Genomic DNA, 18,089 nt, shown 5'->3' with positions numbered 1-18,089 from the left:
CTTCTGGAGAAAAGAGAAGCAGCTGTATGAATATCAAAAGCTCAGACGGCAAGCCGCTATTAAGGAAAGAAGGGAACATAGAAATGGAAGGAATACTGTCCATACAAGAGCTATAAATAAAGGTGTCACACTTGATAACATTATTAAAACTGAAGACAAAGTAGCTGAAAATGAGTTGTGAAGTATGAAACTGTGTCCAGAATTTCACAGAGCAATTTTCACCGAAATCAACATGGTGCCTGGAGAAGATAACATTATCTCTCTGAATTATTGAGATCCACCTGGTATGCAAAATATGAGACTGATCAGACACACCCAAGATTTCGAAAGAATATAGTAATACCAAAGCATAAAAGGACCCACAGACATGAATATAACCAAACTAACAGTTTATCTAAAAACAAAGATGATGTGACTTACCAAACGAAAGCTCTGGCAGGTCGATAAGTCACATCATCTTTGTTTTTAGATATATTTTTCCCACATGGGATGTTTCCCTCTATTATATCAAACTAACAGTTTGTCATAGATGTAATGTACAACAAGGATTACTTACAGAGAAGTGGAAAGCCTGGTGAAATCTGACTGTGTGGTATCAGTTTGCGTTCCAGAAAAGTGTAGGATCCTACCAGGCAATACTGACCCTACATTTATAGCATTTATACAAAACTGGAATAGACTCATTGAATTATGAAAGTATCAGGGATAAAAATACAGGGAGCAACAAGTTATTTACAACTTGTACAGAAACTAGACTGCAGTCGAAAGAAATGAAAGGGAAGCTGTAGTCAAGAAGGGACTTAGACAATGTTGTACCCTACCCACAATGCTATTCAATCTACACACTGGGCAAGCAGTGAAGGAACCTAATACCAAATTTGCAAGCTGAGTTGAAGTTCAGGGACGGGAGATAAGAAACTTTGCTGTTTGCCAATGACACTTCAATTCTCTTTGAGACAGCCAAGGACTTGGAAGACCCATTGAATGGAATGGATAGCATCTTGGAAAGGAGACTAAAAGATTAATACCAAAGGAAGTAAAACCACAATAATGGAAGGTAGCCGAAATCAAGTGATCCAAGGGGAATTAGTTAAAAAAAAAAAAAAAAAGACAGTAAAAGTACTAAGTTTTACTGTTGAGACAGTAAACTGCTGAAGTAGAAAAAACTGTAGACGGCCAATGTCAAGGAAAGTGTTTCAGGATGAGATTTTCACTCTGCAGCGGAGTGTGCGCTGATATGAAACTTCCTGGCAGATTAAAACTGTGTGCCCGACCGAGACTTGAACTCGGGACCAGTTCGAGTCTCGGTCGGACACACAGTTTTAATCTGCCAGAAAGTTCCATAAATTTTATGTTGGGGAATTTTTTGTTTAAAGGTAAGTAGAGCCTGGTGGTCTAGTAAAGTGCTTACCTGGAAACAGAGGTTACTAGATTGAATCCCTGCTGGACCCAGGGCTTTTCTGTCTGTGTTTTAACCTAGCATCCACATCCCAACAATGTGAGGAGTTGCAAACACATGGTTCAGATCCCACATGGAACTTAATGTTCCGTTTCCTCAGTTGGTTAAATGGTAGGTTTGGAACATGCAAGACACCAAAGTAGCATCCAATTGAAATACCAGGCTGTTGAGTCACTCGAAACTATTATTATATTCCGAAGATATTTGTATGGAGTGTGTGGAAAAGAATTGTGGACGAAAAGCAGTTCAGATAAGAAGTGACACTTTTGAAATGTGGCACTATATAAGAATGTTGAAAATTAGGTGGGTACATTGAATAACTAGTCAGGAGATCCTGAATATAATCAGATAAAATGAAACTTATCGTGCAACTTTTCTTAAAAAGTGGACTGGTTGATAGGACATATCGTGAGGTACGAAAAAGCTGGCAATTTGGCAATGAAGGTGTGTGGGACGGGATAAAAACTGTAGAGGGAGACAAAGGCTTGAATACAGTAAGCACTTTAAAACAATGTCAATTGCAGTAGTTATGCTGGCTTGCAGAAATAGACTAACACAGATATCTCAATGAAAACAGGCTTCTACCTGAAGACAACAACAACGATGAATGTCTGCGTCTCATCCCAGATGCTACATGTGTAGATGTGGTGGCACATTTTCGGAGCTTTGGTGTACCTGTAAATTGTTGACCATTTTACGTCCTACATAACAGTTGCAGATTACTGATTTAAATAATCAGTTACTAGCTGACTGCAAGCACATGCCTGATCCCTGTGTTTACTCACCTATGGTGTGTAAGTTGCCGAAAATGACCACACTACCTCGCCTAATGACACAGCTTGCATATCCTTACACAAGGCACATAGGTGCTAAGTTTCAGTGTGCACTATTCCACTGGCCTCACACTATATTGTGGTGTAGCTTATTGCCAAGTTTCCTCAGCAGCATTAGAAGGCGCCACATTTTAGGTTGCAATTGCAGAGAACTTGCCTGCTTGAAAGCATGTGAGACTGAACTATGTGGACTGTGAGTGACCTTCGCATGGATGTGAAGGAGTATCTGAAACACAAACACCGCCCCCCCCCCCCCCATCTCTCTCTCTCTCTCTCTCTCTCTCTCTCTCTCTCTCACGGCTTGATGCAAAATGTCAAGGATATGATTTAGACCTATTACATCGTGCTGTATCATATCGGTAACGTCTCTACATAAAATTTCTTAACCGGTTTATAAATGGAATTAAATGTTGCTACTCTGGAACTGCTAACCCACACAGCCCTCCAGCATTCTGTTAGCAACCTAACTATTTTATAGTATTTGCACAAAATTTCACATGTGGTATCAATTTCTCAAATTGACATTAGATTAAAAGAACAGAGAAATTTCAGTTACAATTTAAGTGTGTGTGTGTGTGTGTGTGAAACTAAGGGAATATGAGCAGGACTGTATACGAGAAAATACTGTGAAAACCATTGAAAAGCTTCTGCAAAAGATACTGTACGCAAATGTCTTATCACAGGTTGATCATTACTGCACGTACAGCAACGAGTAAAACATTGTATTCTTCCATAGAAGAATGAAGGGCTCAAAAAAGGCAACAGTTTGCTGCAGTTTCTAATTTATATCCCAGTTTGACACATGAATTTATCAAAGTATAATGGAGGAAATTAAATGGTATCCTAGAATGGTTGCCCAACGAACAACCAGATGACGAATTCTACTCTTGAGGAATTTGCAGTACAATAAAATGAACATTACAGATTACAAACTATATGAATTCACTATGTTACTTAGGAAACCAAATAAAATTCACCTAAATACAGTTAGTTTTTTTGCTATTATTGCAAACTCTGCAAAGGCAATAATAATGATGATGTAGGACCCTCTGACTTAGGAGTTATTGAAGTACATTTTTGGACTCTTCCTTATAATTACAACATATTTACATGAGCAATAGTAAAAAGCAAACCTGCACTGATAGGTTTTCACTTCACACTGAAAGCATTTAATAGGTTGATAAAAAGGTGTAGTAGTTGATCAAGTGTATGCCTCACAGCTGAAACTCACATTGTGCATCTGACATGTAAAGGAATGCAGCTGTGCAATAAATTTTATTTGAAAACCTGACACTACGCAATAATGCAATACATATATCAATTGCCAACTAAGATAGTGCTTTTATATTGTAAATTTAATTAAGACTTTATACACTGCTTTGTATTGCAGATTTTATCTAAAGAATACTTTATCCTCTCTTTTGCTTAAAACAAAAGAAATCATTCCAACAAAGAAATATATACCGGTATATTCGTGCATACAAGGGAGTACACACAAAAAATAAACACACATCAGTTTCTATTAATATGTTTATTAAACCCTTTCCTTGAGGTAATTTGGGAAAGACTTCCATCTTGTAGATAAAATAAATCTCATTTACAAAGATTCTTTTCTATTTGGCAGCATGATATAAACATTGGCAGACACGGCCGATAACTTCACCAGACAGACTATACCATATAAACAAATATATAAAAAACAGAAGGTGATAATTAATAAACTTCAGTTAGAATTGAGTTACCTTCTAACGTGGTGTGGTATTTTCATCTCTAACGAATTTATTTACATTTTTAAAAATACCAATGCAATAAAAAATTTTAATCAGTGAATCAATAACAAATAAATGATCTTAAGTGTTCTCTTTCAGAACTCAGAAGAAATTTAAGACTATGAACTTTCCTTTATCTCGCTGACATATGACTACTACTGTACAAGAGAAGAATAAGGCACCGCAAGTCAGAGATGAATATACCATTCTCGTTGTTCCTTAAAAGTAAGTTATGAATTAATCCTGTGAGTAATATGCAGTAAAGAAATGGAAACAATTTTTCACAACTGTTGTTCAGTTCAAGAGTTCAGTATTTCTGCGATTTCACTGCATCCTTGAACACTACACCGAGATGACCTTCCAGAAAACTGTTAATTCTGTAACAACAGCAGTTCCACAATTGTTCCTTTTCTTTAGTCTTCCTCCTCACCAGATTCGGATTCTGTAATAGTAGTGCAGGATGTTACATCAGTGGAATAATAGTAATTTCAAAAATATCTTCAATAAAAATCCTTCAAAAATATCAATAAATATCCATAAGTATCAGTAATAAGTGTTTACCTTCTTCAGCATTCTGTAGCCACTCAACAAATTTTTTCATTTGGTCCAGAAACATCATTTTTCCTTTCACTGAGTGACCTTCCTTATACCATTTCAAAATTACACCCTCTGACAATACATCAGCTACATGAAACAAAAATAAAACAAAAAACTGTTATATACCTGTAACTGAAGGACAAATATCATTACTGAACAGAAAATGAAATTTAAATTCTTGTTTCTGGATATATACTGTATTGGAAATGGCTATTAGACTTCAGGTCTGTCACAAAATCATTTGTTACAACATGATGTTTCTTTTATTTTATCAATTGACATCCTAAGAGTAAAGCTTCATCAACCCAAAGGTTGGTTTGAGGAACATGGTAGTCCTATTAGAAGAGGTATGCCATTACCACACTAACTACAGTACTTACTCTGACAATTTTAAGGGGACCCACAGTTCAGTGGTGACTCCGACACACAGTGCATGTTTGCATTTTCCACATTAACAAATATTTTCTGAGGTGCAAGATGTGATAGAAAGATAGGAATCCTAAGACTGGCACTTCACTACTGAGTCACCCAGCCACACTTAAAAAGTTGGGGCGATAAAACAATTTTGACAGATACAAGAAATTTAATCTGATTCTGTCTACCCTGCAAAACCAAAACCCTGTGTCCACCTAGTGTGATATTAAAAAAAAAAAAAAATAAAATAAAATAAAAAAAAAAAAATTACAATCCAAACCGTGAAACTCCATAAGGCATATGAGTATGAACTGACTTGTGTAATGTATCTCACCATTTTAAAATTGGCTTACTTTAGTTGTGATGCCTTTAAAATGACTGCAAATAACCAAACTGCGTGGCCACATGCATCCCTGATTTTCTTTGTTTTGTGTGTGTTACTTGGTTCTATTAACAGGCAATTGTAACGACTTCCAGAGGCAGGAGAGAGAGAGAGAGAGAGAGAGAGAGCGGGGGGGGGGGGGGGGGGGGGGGGGGTGTCATGGTTGGTTGTTTTTCTACTGTTCAAACACAAATTCTCAAAAGACAGTAAGAGGAACAAATGGCAGTATTGTCCAAAATACTGCCAAAAGCAGTTATTTCTAGAAAGACTGGTCTTCCACAAAATAAGATCAAAAATTAAAATTCTCAGAAATTACTCATATCATCATTTTTATAGTGCCTTAAATATGACAGTCTAATCTTAGTAACTAGGAAGTTCATTCATGTAATTAAGACTACGTCCCTAACTTTTTAGAAGCTGTGCCAGCAAGCCCATGTATGATGCCTCTTGCGTGCATACATTTCTGGATGACAAGATTGAAGAAAAAGAATAAAATAATTTCACTTTAAACTTAGGTAGTTTATTATTGAACACATCTGTGCGTCTAATTGCTACTAAAATTAAATTAACACGCACAAAATGTTCTACTTACTCTTGTAGAATAACAGGATAATTTTCTGGAAAACTTTCATAAAGTTCATGTTTCCATAACAATACTCTTGCACTTTGAGCATCAGTGCCAGTTCAGAACGTGCTGTGGTTGTGAAAGCTTCGAACAAAGGCGTATACTGCTTCAAATGTTTTAGTGCCTGTTCAGCTACCAGTTCTTCCTTTTTATTCCATTCAACTTGTGACATAACTGTTGTCCACACCTACAATAACAAAATGTGTCCTTTTTTGTAAATGAACTCAAAAAATGCAACATGTGACAATACACTAACCCACTGGTAAATATTCTTCACAGAGAAAGATGCTGAAGCATACCTTTACAACAGCAGAGGAGAATTCATTTTCTGGTCACAAGCCAATGAAAGACTGTCACATACTGCTATTCTGTGCCAATGCAAGCAGCAATTTGAAAATTAAACTGCTGCTTGTTTAGGATTCAGAAACTCTTAGAACCTTCAATAAGTACGAAGTCAAGAAGAGCAGGTTAAATGTGATGTTGAGGTCCAACAGCAAGGCTTAGGTGATGCATGATCTCTCTTGTGATTGCATCAATGAAGACTTTGGGATTCAGGTGAAAAAAATATTTGCTCGAGATGAATCTTCAACTCTATGCCTTGCTTGTTATGGAAATCGCTCCTGCCCCTTCCCCAAGCCTACAAAATCACCTCCTTGAAGAACTTCCATTTATCAAGATCCAATTACTGCCTCACAACATCACTCCGTTATGCCAGCATATGGACCACAGATGATTTCTAATTTTAAGAAGCTCTGCACTAAAGTACAATTCGAGCATTGCTTTCAGTTGACTGAAGCTACCAATCTTACTCTGAGAGTTCTGGATATATCACTTCAACATCACTGCATTTGTCAATGATGATTGAAACGGCATGGGAAGGGATCACCAAGAGACCTCTCACTTCCGCTTGATAGAACCTTTGGCCAGTGTGCATTGTTAAAACTGACAGACATTTGAGTCAGTACCTGTGGAACCTGTAGTCAAAAAGATTGTGACTATGGCCAAGAGCATGGAACCAGAAATGGCTAACGCTGATATTGATGTGCTTGTGAAAGATTGTGGCCAAGAAAAGACTACCAAAGAGCTTGAGGAGTTGCAGTGGGTTTCACAGCTTTCACACCAGGAAGCTGTGGAGAGGAGTTCTTCATATGAGGAGGAGGAGGAGGAGGAGGAGGAGGAGGAGGAGACAGTAACAGTAAGGCAGCAATCTTCCGGCACAATAAGAGAAATGCTTAAAGCATGGGAATCAGTTGCATTGTACCTTGAAACTCATCACCCTAATAAAGCAGTGGCTATGCGCACAACAAATTATTTGACGATAACGCTGTGTCACATTTTCGCCACATGTGTCAGCAGAAACAATGGCCATAGATAGCTCCCTAGTAAAAAAGAATTAGTTACGTATCGTGAATAATAAAGTACACAATACTATACATATAATTTCCTTTGAATAAATGGCATGAATAAGATAAAACTTTAATAGCTAAACAGATTTACCCACACGGGCAAGCAATATAGGTCTCTGAACTTTGTTAAAACTAATGCAACATACTTAACTACATTAACTGTTTCAGAGTACTGAGAATTTTTGACAGTTTATGTAACAAGAGGTCCTCTTGACAGAATTCTTCTGAAGTGTCAAGCTTTGAAAATGCGTCACTTTATTATTATTGTATACAGAAACATTTCATTGTTTTCTTTTAACAGCAACATCAATGAATTCTGAAATTTAGAGCCTAGTTATTAATATTTTAGCCAACGGCCTTGCTGCAGTGGTAACACCGGTTCCAGTTAGATCACCGAAGTTAAGCGCTGTCAGGCTGGGTTAGCATTTGGACGGCTGACCATCTAGTCTGCCGAGCGCTGTTGGCAAGTGGGGTGCACTCAGCCCTTTTGAGGTAAAACTGAGGAGCTACTTGATTGAGAAGTAGCGGCTCCGGTCTTGGAAACTGACATACGGCCGGGAGAGCAGTGTGCTGACCACATGCCCCTCCATATCCTCATCCAGTGGTGCCTATGGGCTGAGGATGACATGGCAGGCAGTCAGTACCTTTGGGCCTTCATGGCCTGTGCGGGGACCTTTTTTTTATTTTTTAAAAATATTTTAGGTTACCTCCTGTAGAGGTACATTCACTACACAGGTATTATGTGTTGTGTGTCACATACAACTGACAGCACTAGAAGTATAAAATCTTAAAAATATACAGGACCAGGTTTTTGCTTGCAGTTTTGCCTAAGTGCACATACATCACACGTAACACACATGCACACAAAAACCACATGCGAATTTATTTCACATACACAACATATTACACACATATTTCCTGTATCTGTGGTGAACTTTGTTCTGTAGTTTCACCTGTATTCTAAGGAAACTTCATTCTTCCAGTAATTAGTAGTAGTTTTGAGAAAAAGGATTATCACTGGTAATTGTCCGATCATCTACTGTTTTACATAACACAAGTTTACAAAGGATGTTAAGCTCAATTCTCATGTGGTTGCTGCACTAAACAACACAAATAAGAGAGATTATGTGACATCCTTTTATAATATTCAAAGTCAACTAATTACGAGAAAGAAATACTAACAGGTCGTCTTCAGACATTTCTACATGTCATTCTTTCTCATTGTGAACACCACCTCTAGTGTAGTGGGGGTCATGTTACTCCCACATAATTTTTATGCTAATAATGAGCCATGTATACGCCGAATTTGGTGGAGACACTCCAGGTGTTCCTGAACTATGCTTTTTCCCCCAAACCCTCAGTCATATAGATGCTAAGGATGTCTTATTGTCACAGGGAAGTTTTCCAGGTAGCAAGTGATACGTGGGCAAATCTTGGTGGAATTTTTTCCCCCTCAGAAACTTCAGAGATATTCTGATAAGTCCCTGTTTTTGCCCCCCCCCCCCCCCCCCACCCGAATCGCATACCTGTAACTCTAGGGGGAACAGCATTACTCATACTCAGCATTACTGTGACAGTCACCAATAAATCTAGCAACACTGAAAACTAGGGATTTGATATGTGTGTGTGTGTGTGTGTGTGTGTGTGTGTGTGTGTGTGTGTGTGTGTGTGTGTGTGTGTGTGTGTGTTTCAGAAGAAGGCCTTCTGGTCACAAGCTTAAATGTACAGCAGTCTTTTCTTTGTGACTGTCCTTTTCATAGTATTGTTCAATAAACAAATTTTAACTTTTCATATTAGGTGGTAAAAAACACTTTCTCTGAAATGATACTAGGTAGAACTAGAAGAAACATTACAATAAACATTTATCCAGAAACAAATACTTTTGAGATAGGGGCCTTTTTACTTGCAGTATGTGATGGTGTATACAGTATCCCTGTTGAAGTTAAATGCTTTGAAATTTATTTTACAGCACATTTTCATATCTCAGCTATTTTCATGTGCAGTCACTGTTCAGATTTTAAAATTTGTCATAGTGGTTCATGCATTTTTGTAGGCCTGCATACTCATCTGCCATGAAGCTGTTGAGCCAGTCACTCAACCTCTTTCAACTCAATGTCATTTCCATAGCATTTTCTGTCCATAAAATCTTTTAACTTGGCAACAGATGGTAATCACCTGAGTCAAGTCCAGGCTATAATGCAGGTGTTCAAAAAATACTCATTTAAACTGCAGAACCAAATTCTTCGCTAACACAGCAGAATATGGGTGAATTTTATCATGAAGAAGCACAATTCTGATTAACACAATCTATGCAGATTGTTTTGAATGACATGGTGTAGTCTAAAGAGCCTGACAGTGAGTTGCTGCATTTATCATCTCACCTCTGGCATAACGTCTGTGAATAAGACGTCCTTTCAATCACAAAACAGTGTGACCCTGTCATTTTTGATTTTGTTGGTGGTTGTGAAAGATTCCTTTCCAATGACTGGCACTGTTTTTAGATTTTTTATGAGAAATCCGGGTCTTGTTACCAATAAAAATTTGGTTAAGGAACTTCTTGCCATTCTTGTTGTACAGAGTCAGAAAAGTCAGTGCAGCTTTCATTTGTTGTTATTTGTGTAAATTTATCAAATGTTCAGGAGAACCCAATGGCACACACTTTTACAGAACCCAAATCACAACTAACAATTGGATAAAGAACTGATTTTGAAACTTCAAGAAATCACAAGCTTAGTCCATCAATAGTGAAACATCTATACCATTGATTTTTTCTTCAATCAAATTAGATCAATAACAATATGGAAGAGAGGGACTGCAACTCACTACATATTTTAGTTTTCGGACAAGTCCTTTCTCAGAAGTAAAAAACACACGTACATTTGCAAATCACACATATGTGGCCACTGTCTTTAGCCACTAAGGTCTGACTGCATCTGACATGAGCAACAATCTAGCTGAAGTGGGTAGTAGAGGTAAGAATGAGCATGAGATGGGGAGGGCAAGGGATAGCAGGGTAGGGGCGAATAGTGCTGCCTGTGGGACCTTGCAGCATGCAGGGACTTTTATGACTGTTAGGCTTAGCCCTACATTGGGGCCCACGGAAAAAGGGAGAAGAGAGAAGTAGAGAAAAGGATAGGATTATGTAGTACTGGAGTTGGGGCAAGAAGGCAATCAGCACATGGAGGACAGGGACTAGCAGAGCCTGAGGCAAGCAGGACTACGGGAATGAAGAAAATGTTGTAGGGAGAGTTTCCACCTGCACAATTCAGAAAAGCTGATGGGAATAATCCAGATGGCACAGGCTGTGAAGCAGTCATCAAACACATTTTGACGGTGGTCATTCATGCATACCAACAGCTTGTGGAACTGTCATGTGGAAGTAGAATGCGGCACAACTGTTGCAGATAAAATGGTAATTCACATCCCAGTTTTCACAGGACTGAAGTAGGAGATAGACCGAAGATGCATGGGAAACATCTTGCACCTAGATCTATTGAAGGAATATGAGCCATTGGCCAACAGGTTAGGAGCAGGGGTGAGTAGGGAGAGAGAAGGCTATTGTGTAGGTTGGGTGGGTGGCTAAAGACCACTGTGGGAGGGGTGGGAAAGTTACTTCTTATTTCAGGGGCATGATAAGCGGTATTCAAAAGCCTGGCAGACGAAGTGATTCAGTTGCTCCAGTTATGGGTGGTACTGAACCATAAGAGTCGTGCTCCTTTAGGCTGGACAGTGAGTATGTGGGGAATAGCAGCTGGCTGGAGACACAAGGCATGAGAGGTCCGTTTCTGACGAGGTTCAGAGAATAATTTTGATGTGTGAAGGCATCAGGGAGATCTTTGACATATTTGGAGGGTCTGATACCGCATGCCGCAGATTTTGAATCCGCGCCAGACAGCATGGACACTGAAGACCCCTAGAGACCATTGTGCCGTAACCTGTGGCGGCGTGCGTCTCCTGGTCCATGTTTAATGTGAGGGCACCACAGTGGAACATGTCCCAGCATCCAATAGCGGCACCCCCAATCACGTATTTAAGCGCCTGCCTCTCGCTCAGTCAGTAGGTCTAATTTTGGCGTGCATCTATCGACATCTCGGCTTCGACAGCGTGTTTACATTCTTGTACTGTGTAGGAGTGTATGTGGTTGATTAGTTAGGTTTTCTTGTGACTCTGCTGTTTCTATCTTGTTGTTGTTTGTAAGGCCCTTTGATGTTCATGTCCATCCTCTCCCATTTGTGTTATTATTTGTGGGCTGCTCCGTGGGTCCCGCCGTGCTTTCCGTCACAACCCCACGACCCTTCCGGTCGCAGTTACAACAGAGGGGGACTGCAGGTGTGACGACCATGGGTGGTTGGCTGTATAGAAGGGACTTGATGTGGAATGGATAGCAGTCGAAATGGAAGTTTGTGTGTTTTATGTGGACGGAGGTATTGATATAGCCATCCTTGACAACGATTACAGTGGCTTGTTGGGACTGAAGGGGACTAGGTGAAGTGAACTGTGAAGAAGGTGTTCAGGTTCTGGAGTGTCTTCACTGTCATTCCCGATCACAATGATGTCATCAACAAATCTGAACCAGGTGAGGGGTTTGGGATTATGGGTGGTTAGGAAGAATTCCTCTAGATGGCACGAGAACAGATTTGCATACGGTCGTGCTATGTGGGTACCCACTGATGTACTACAAATTTGTTTGTTTATGCTTTCAAAGGTAGGTGGGGATATAGTTAGCTACAGTTATAGTAAACAGGAATGAGGTTGTAGGTTTAAAGTAAGTCAGGAAATGGGAAAGATAGTGTTCAATAGCAGCAAGACCATGACCACTGGTGATAGTGTAGAGGGTGGTGGCATTGGCATTGACATTGACATTGACAAGCATGGTGCCAGATGGTAAAGGAAGAGTAACTGTGGAGAATTGGTGGAGGAGATGGTCGGTGTCTCTTATATGGGATGGTAGGTTACAGGTAATACTCTGAAGGCACTGATTGACAAGAGAAGTAGTTGTCTCTCTGGAGGCACAGTAAACAGCCAAAATGGGGGTGGGGGGGTTTACTGTGGTTGGTTTTCGGCATTTTAGGAAGCACATAGAAGGTAGGAATGTGTAGAGTTGTGGGGGAGTAAAGACAGACTCAGGGGAACGGTTCTGGGACGGATCTACAGATTTCAGGAGGGACTGGAGATCATGCTGCATTTCTGGAAGAGGGCTCGTAGGTGTATCTGCAGAGTCCCTCTGCCACGCGGTTTCTACAGTTCATAACCAGAGTAGTGAAGACTTTTCTGGTAGGTAGGATTATATGGTTGGGATTAGATTTTAGATGGTGGATTGAGGTTCGCTCTGCAGATGTGAGGTTGGTTTCCATGTTGAGGGATTGGGGAATGATGGTGAGGCAAGATCCAATGTTAGGAAACTCTGGAAAGTTAACAGCGTGGCTTTCAGGCAGTGAGAGTGGACCCAACTGTATGGAAGAGTAAACCAGGTTCTACAGGGTTCAACATTGGTTCTGGAGTGAGATTAGTGTCAAAAAAACTGTTTCCACTTTGGGGCTCAACCCCAGCATAATTGAACTTGGGAGTGGGGCAAAAGGTAAGATCTTTGGAAAGGACAAACTTCTGTGAGACTGTCACAAATGATGGCCAGCCTGAGCATTCTTTATCACTAGAGCATTCTTTATCACTAATGTTCATTCATCTACAAATAAACTTGATGCACCATTTTGGAACACATGGCAAAAATAGAAATAAAATATTCTATTGGGTTTTGGTCGTGTTAGTTGGTTCAGTTTAGTTTGGATCACTGGTACTATTTCACTTGCATCCTGTAAACATCACAATGTTCTGTTAAAGGATTCTCTCTTTTATGATGAATCTGACTATGTAATTCTGGTCACTGTGTAGAATTTTTTGGACCAGCGATGCCCATCTGGACTTCTCTGAACCACCTTCTTTGCTGCAGGAAACGGCTACCAAATGATGACTGAACTTGTATATTCACTTTCTACCACCCATTACCAGCTGTTTATTGCATAACTGCATTTACAACTCAGTCCATTAACACGATGCTAATACATTCTTTCTCTATGAGAACTCGAACCAGAGCACCACCGATCTAACAGCAATACAAAAGCTTTCCTACATAAAAAGTATAAATAACAAATCACAACTTGTTTTTCGCCCAAGAGATTCCATAATCCCGTTTATTCTGTGCGTGTCTTCTGGGTCAATGTACAGCATACAAAATGTCCAACATAATCAGCATTCTCCTGGCTTCCATACACCGGGCTACATCTTCCCTTGTACGTCCTCTCTGTATGGACAGCAGTTCTGTCAATATTTGACCCCCCCTATTTTACTTAAACATAAGAAACATCTTTAGCTGATGCAACAATTCTTCAAATAGTGGAGCAAGACTTGATCCACAATTTCCTGTTACATTACAAACCACATTTCCATGAATTTGCATTTTATATCTACCGTATTTACTCGAATCTAAGCCGCACCTGAAAAATGAGACTCTAAATAAAGGGGGGGGGGGGTAAATTCCCGAATCCAAGCCGCACCTGAAATTTGAGACTCGAAATTCAACGGGAGAGAAAAGTTTTAGGCTGCACCTCCAAATCGAAACAAAGTTGGTCCATTGTAATATGAGACACAATTTAGGTCGAATGAATGACGATAAAGCTACAGTAGTTTGGCTCGAGTCTTAAGCTTTACCAGGTAGCCATTGCTATGAGTCAGGCGCTCCGTCCGTATTTATACGGATACCCTTCCTTTTTCACGTGCTTCGTCTGGTTTGAATCGATTGCTTATTTTGCTTTGATTTGATAAGTGCCGTTTTCTTTGTTATAGGTGTTTACGTCACTCTAAGCTGAAAATGCATTACTGTACTGCGTCATGCATTGTTTGTCACATTATGACAGTGCGTGTTTACGGCCTGTCATCGCTCGCGCCATGACTTGCTTTTGTGCGCACTACCGCTGCTTACAATTTAAAAAAAATAAATAAATAAATAAAAAACAAACAAAAAAAAAAATAATAATTAAAGAGAGGAATCGTCTCATTTAGCGAAACAATGGCAAGAGACTCTATTTGTTGTTACTTACACTGCTGCTTTCTTTGATAATGATCAACAAGAACCAAGACTGCGCATGATAGAACATGTTCTGAACGAGAGTTAGGCGAAAATTTTTCTGCGTTTGAAAATCTTTGCGGCCGCTTCTTTAGTACATCAAACGCTGCACAGAAATTAGTCATCTTAGATTTAAAAATCTAGTCTGTTGCCGTGCTTCGTTTCTGACTATCACTATTAGGCATAAGAATAATACGAATATAAACATGACACGATATGTATATTCTTCCGCGTTTGCTGTTGTCTCACTCTAGTTTCGTAGTTTATTAGGCAGACGGGATTTAAATTTAAATGAGATAGCAGCAAACACGAAAGAATACATGGCAAAATGTTTATATTCATATTATTATGATGAAGAGAATACTGCTTGTGATTCACATTTCATCAGGTTCCTATTAGCAACCATCTCTTCTCACAGGTAGGAAAAAATTCAGAACGTAGAGTTGGCCATATTGACAAAAATCCCAAACAGTCTTACCAGTCGGATTTTCGTAGTACATTGAAATTCTGCTACATTTGAAGATGAACAATACGGAATTTGTATTTACTTTGTTGGATAATGTATGAAAATGCAGTGGCCGAAACTCGGGGCGGAGGAAAAAAGCTCGTCTTCCACCTTTTTTTTTTAAATTTATTTACTGACGCAGAGGTTTTGGCGCCAGTATTTATCTTTGTGCCTACAAAGCATGCCTGTGTAGTGCTACATATATTCGATGGCAGAAGTTAGTTGTGGCGGCACCTTTCAACGTTTTTCAGAACTTCCACTTGCTTTGCACTCAATTCTAACCCGCAGGCGGTTTTTTTTGGATTACAAAAACCGGAAAAAAAAGTGCGGCTTAGATTCGAGTAAATACGGTATTAATTTTGACAGAGCAGACTTTTATTGCAGTCAGAAACAACCGTTAATTTTATCACTCATTTTAAAATTGCACTCTGTCTGTAGCTGAATGATTAGTGCCGCTGTCTTCAGTGCAGAAGGAGTTGGGTTCATTCATTACCAGTACCTCATCAGATTTATTATTATTATTATTATTATTATTATTTCTTTCTTTTCTCAGGCATTATGTCTGGTCAAAAATGGAAAGTGACGCGGACTTTGATCAAGCGTGACTTCCTTTTAACTGTACGGTATATGTTACATTGCATTTAGGAACTTTCGGGTAATTGAACATGTGTCAATAATTACGGATTTCTGTAGTTGTATATGTAAGTTTGGATGTAGCTGTATTGCGTTGATGTACTGGTAGATATTGTGTGGTATGACTCCTGTAGTTGATAGTATAATTGGTATAATGTCAACTTTATCCTGATGCCACATGTCCTTGACTTCTTCAGCCAGCTGGATGTATTTTTCAATTTTTTCTGCTGTTTTCTTCTGTATATTTGTTTTATTGGGTATGGATATTTCGATTAGTTGTGTTAATTTCTTCTTCTTATTGGTGAGTATGACGACAGGTTTTTTATGTGGTGGTTTTATCTGTTATAATGGTTCTGTTCCAGTATAATTTGTATTCATCATTCTCCAGTGCATTTTGTGGTGCATACTTGTATGTGGGAACATGTTGTTTTATTAGTTTGTGTTGTATGGCAAGTTGTTGATGTATTATTTTTGCTACATTGTCATGTCTTCTGGGGTATTCTGTATTTGCTAGTATTGTACACCTGCTTGTGATGTGATCTTCTGTTTCTATTTGTTGTTTGCAAAGTCTGCATTTATCTGTTGTGGTATTGGGATCTTTAATAATATGCTTGCTGTAATATCTGGTGTTTATTGCTTGAGCCTGTATTGCAACCATGAATCCTTCCGTCTCACTGTATATATTGCCTTTTCTTAGCCATGTGTTGGGTGCGTCTTGATCGATGTGTGGCTGTGTTAGATGATACGGGTGCTTGCCATGTAGTGTTTTCTTTTTCCAATTTACTTACTTCGTATCTGTTGATGTTATGTGATCTAAAGGGTTGTAGAAGTGGTTATGAAATTGCAGTGGTGTAGCCGATGTATTTATTATTATTAGGTACGGAGGTCTAACAGTGTTCACTTGGCCTCATGAGGTCAAATGAGAAGCTGCTTGAAACAAGAAGCAGTGTCAACGTCAGGAATTATCTACTGGCATAACAGCTAGAGGGATTGGCAACATGCTGATCACGTGTCCCACATCACAGATCGTCCCTTTTACTGCCTTATAGACAGCAGTTAGTACAATCCACAAGAAGTATTCACATTTCACATACAAACACCACCCCTCCTTTCTGTTAGTGTCACAATGGCACCAATGATTAGTAACTTTTCACACAGAGGGATGGGGAGAACTGCATGGCTCGTCTGATCGAAAAATTCTTTACTTGTATTAAGACACTCGTACACACGAGCATGCATCCCATCCAAGTGCCATTGTGTATTTTTGAATGTATTCATGCAAGAGGAGGGGGCTGAAGGATGTTCAAGCATTGTTGGTAAACACATGAATACCAACTGGAATGTCAACAGACAGGTGGCTATCTACGAATGTTTCTTTCTGAAACCATGTTTATAGGACGACCATTTTTACTAGTTCGCAACATGAACAATGTTATTGAACAGTTTGATTAGTGAGACTACTATACACACCAATTAACAAAAACAAAATGACAGCTCAAGTATAATTTTATCTACCGTTCTCACTTGCTATGAATTTGCCATCTGCATCCCAATGGGAAACAATTTACACAACAACAAACACGAAATTATCTTCTAATAATAATTAATATTAATGTAATATCATAAAAGTGATTAACTCATGACATTCAATCAGGAAGAAAACATTACTCACCAATGTAATTGTTTCATGCTCGGGTATTCCACTTTTTGCTGCCATTTCCTTTATATCTGCAATAATTTCTTTGATGGGTCGATATTCTGAAAGTTGTTCCTCCAGTTGTTGCTGCAGGTCACGTTTTGCCTCTTGACTTGCCTTCAAGGAGTATTTGGAACAAATTCATTAGCTTCTTAAGCCCTTGTCTCATTTATTTATTCTACTGGATAAAACATCAACTGCTCTTACAGTTTTTAAGGAGAAAAAAAATGTCGCATAGAAATGCAATATTTGAGACGTGCATACCTAAAAACATTGTTAACTGAATGCAACATGTGGACACACACAGTGCAAATTGCACTTCTGTTTTACTTACAGAGCTATAATATAAGCTGCCAGACTCCAAATGATTTCATGTTAAAATTAACTATCTTCTTTTAGTGCGGAAAATAATGCTTCAAGTTTTCCTGTTACTATACCCTTTGTGGCAGACCCCCTTTTTTTTTTGCATTTCGACTTACTTAGTTAACAGTGTTAAGACTGCAGAGTAAGCTTCCAGTATTGACAATGGTCATACATGCTCCAAAACTGAATTAAATTGCTTGGAACAGTTAAGGCAGACAGACACATGTATAGCTATGTTCCTCACCTTGGAAACTGTGTGTATTTAGAGAAGGGAGGATTTAGGAAAC

General features: G+C 39.0%; 1 protein-coding gene across 1 annotated transcript in view; it reads right to left on the bottom strand.

Annotated features, from left to right (window-relative positions):
• Positions 1–3,808: 3,808 nt before the first annotated feature.
• Positions 3,809–18,089, bottom strand: part of LOC126413849 (protein krasavietz) — a 57,192-nt gene continuing 42,911 nt past the window's right edge. Inside the window, exons 8-11 of the mRNA XM_050083300.1 lie at positions 17,416–17,556; positions 6,047–6,266; positions 4,623–4,745; positions 3,809–4,503 (exon numbers count right to left, since the gene is read on the bottom strand). Of these exons, the coding sequence (XP_049939257.1) occupies positions 4,475–4,503; positions 4,623–4,745; positions 6,047–6,266; positions 17,416–17,556 (513 nt within the window). The 3' untranslated portion in view covers positions 3,809–4,474. The remainder of the gene's footprint in view (positions 4,504–4,622; positions 4,746–6,046; positions 6,267–17,415; positions 17,557–18,089) is intronic.

This window comes from Schistocerca serialis, chromosome 1 (genome assembly GCF_023864345.2).
Source record: "Schistocerca serialis cubense isolate TAMUIC-IGC-003099 chromosome 1, iqSchSeri2.2, whole genome shotgun sequence".
NCBI lineage: Eukaryota > Metazoa > Arthropoda > Insecta > Orthoptera > Acrididae > Schistocerca > Schistocerca serialis.
This window is presented reverse-complemented; position numbering and strand designations above follow the sequence as displayed.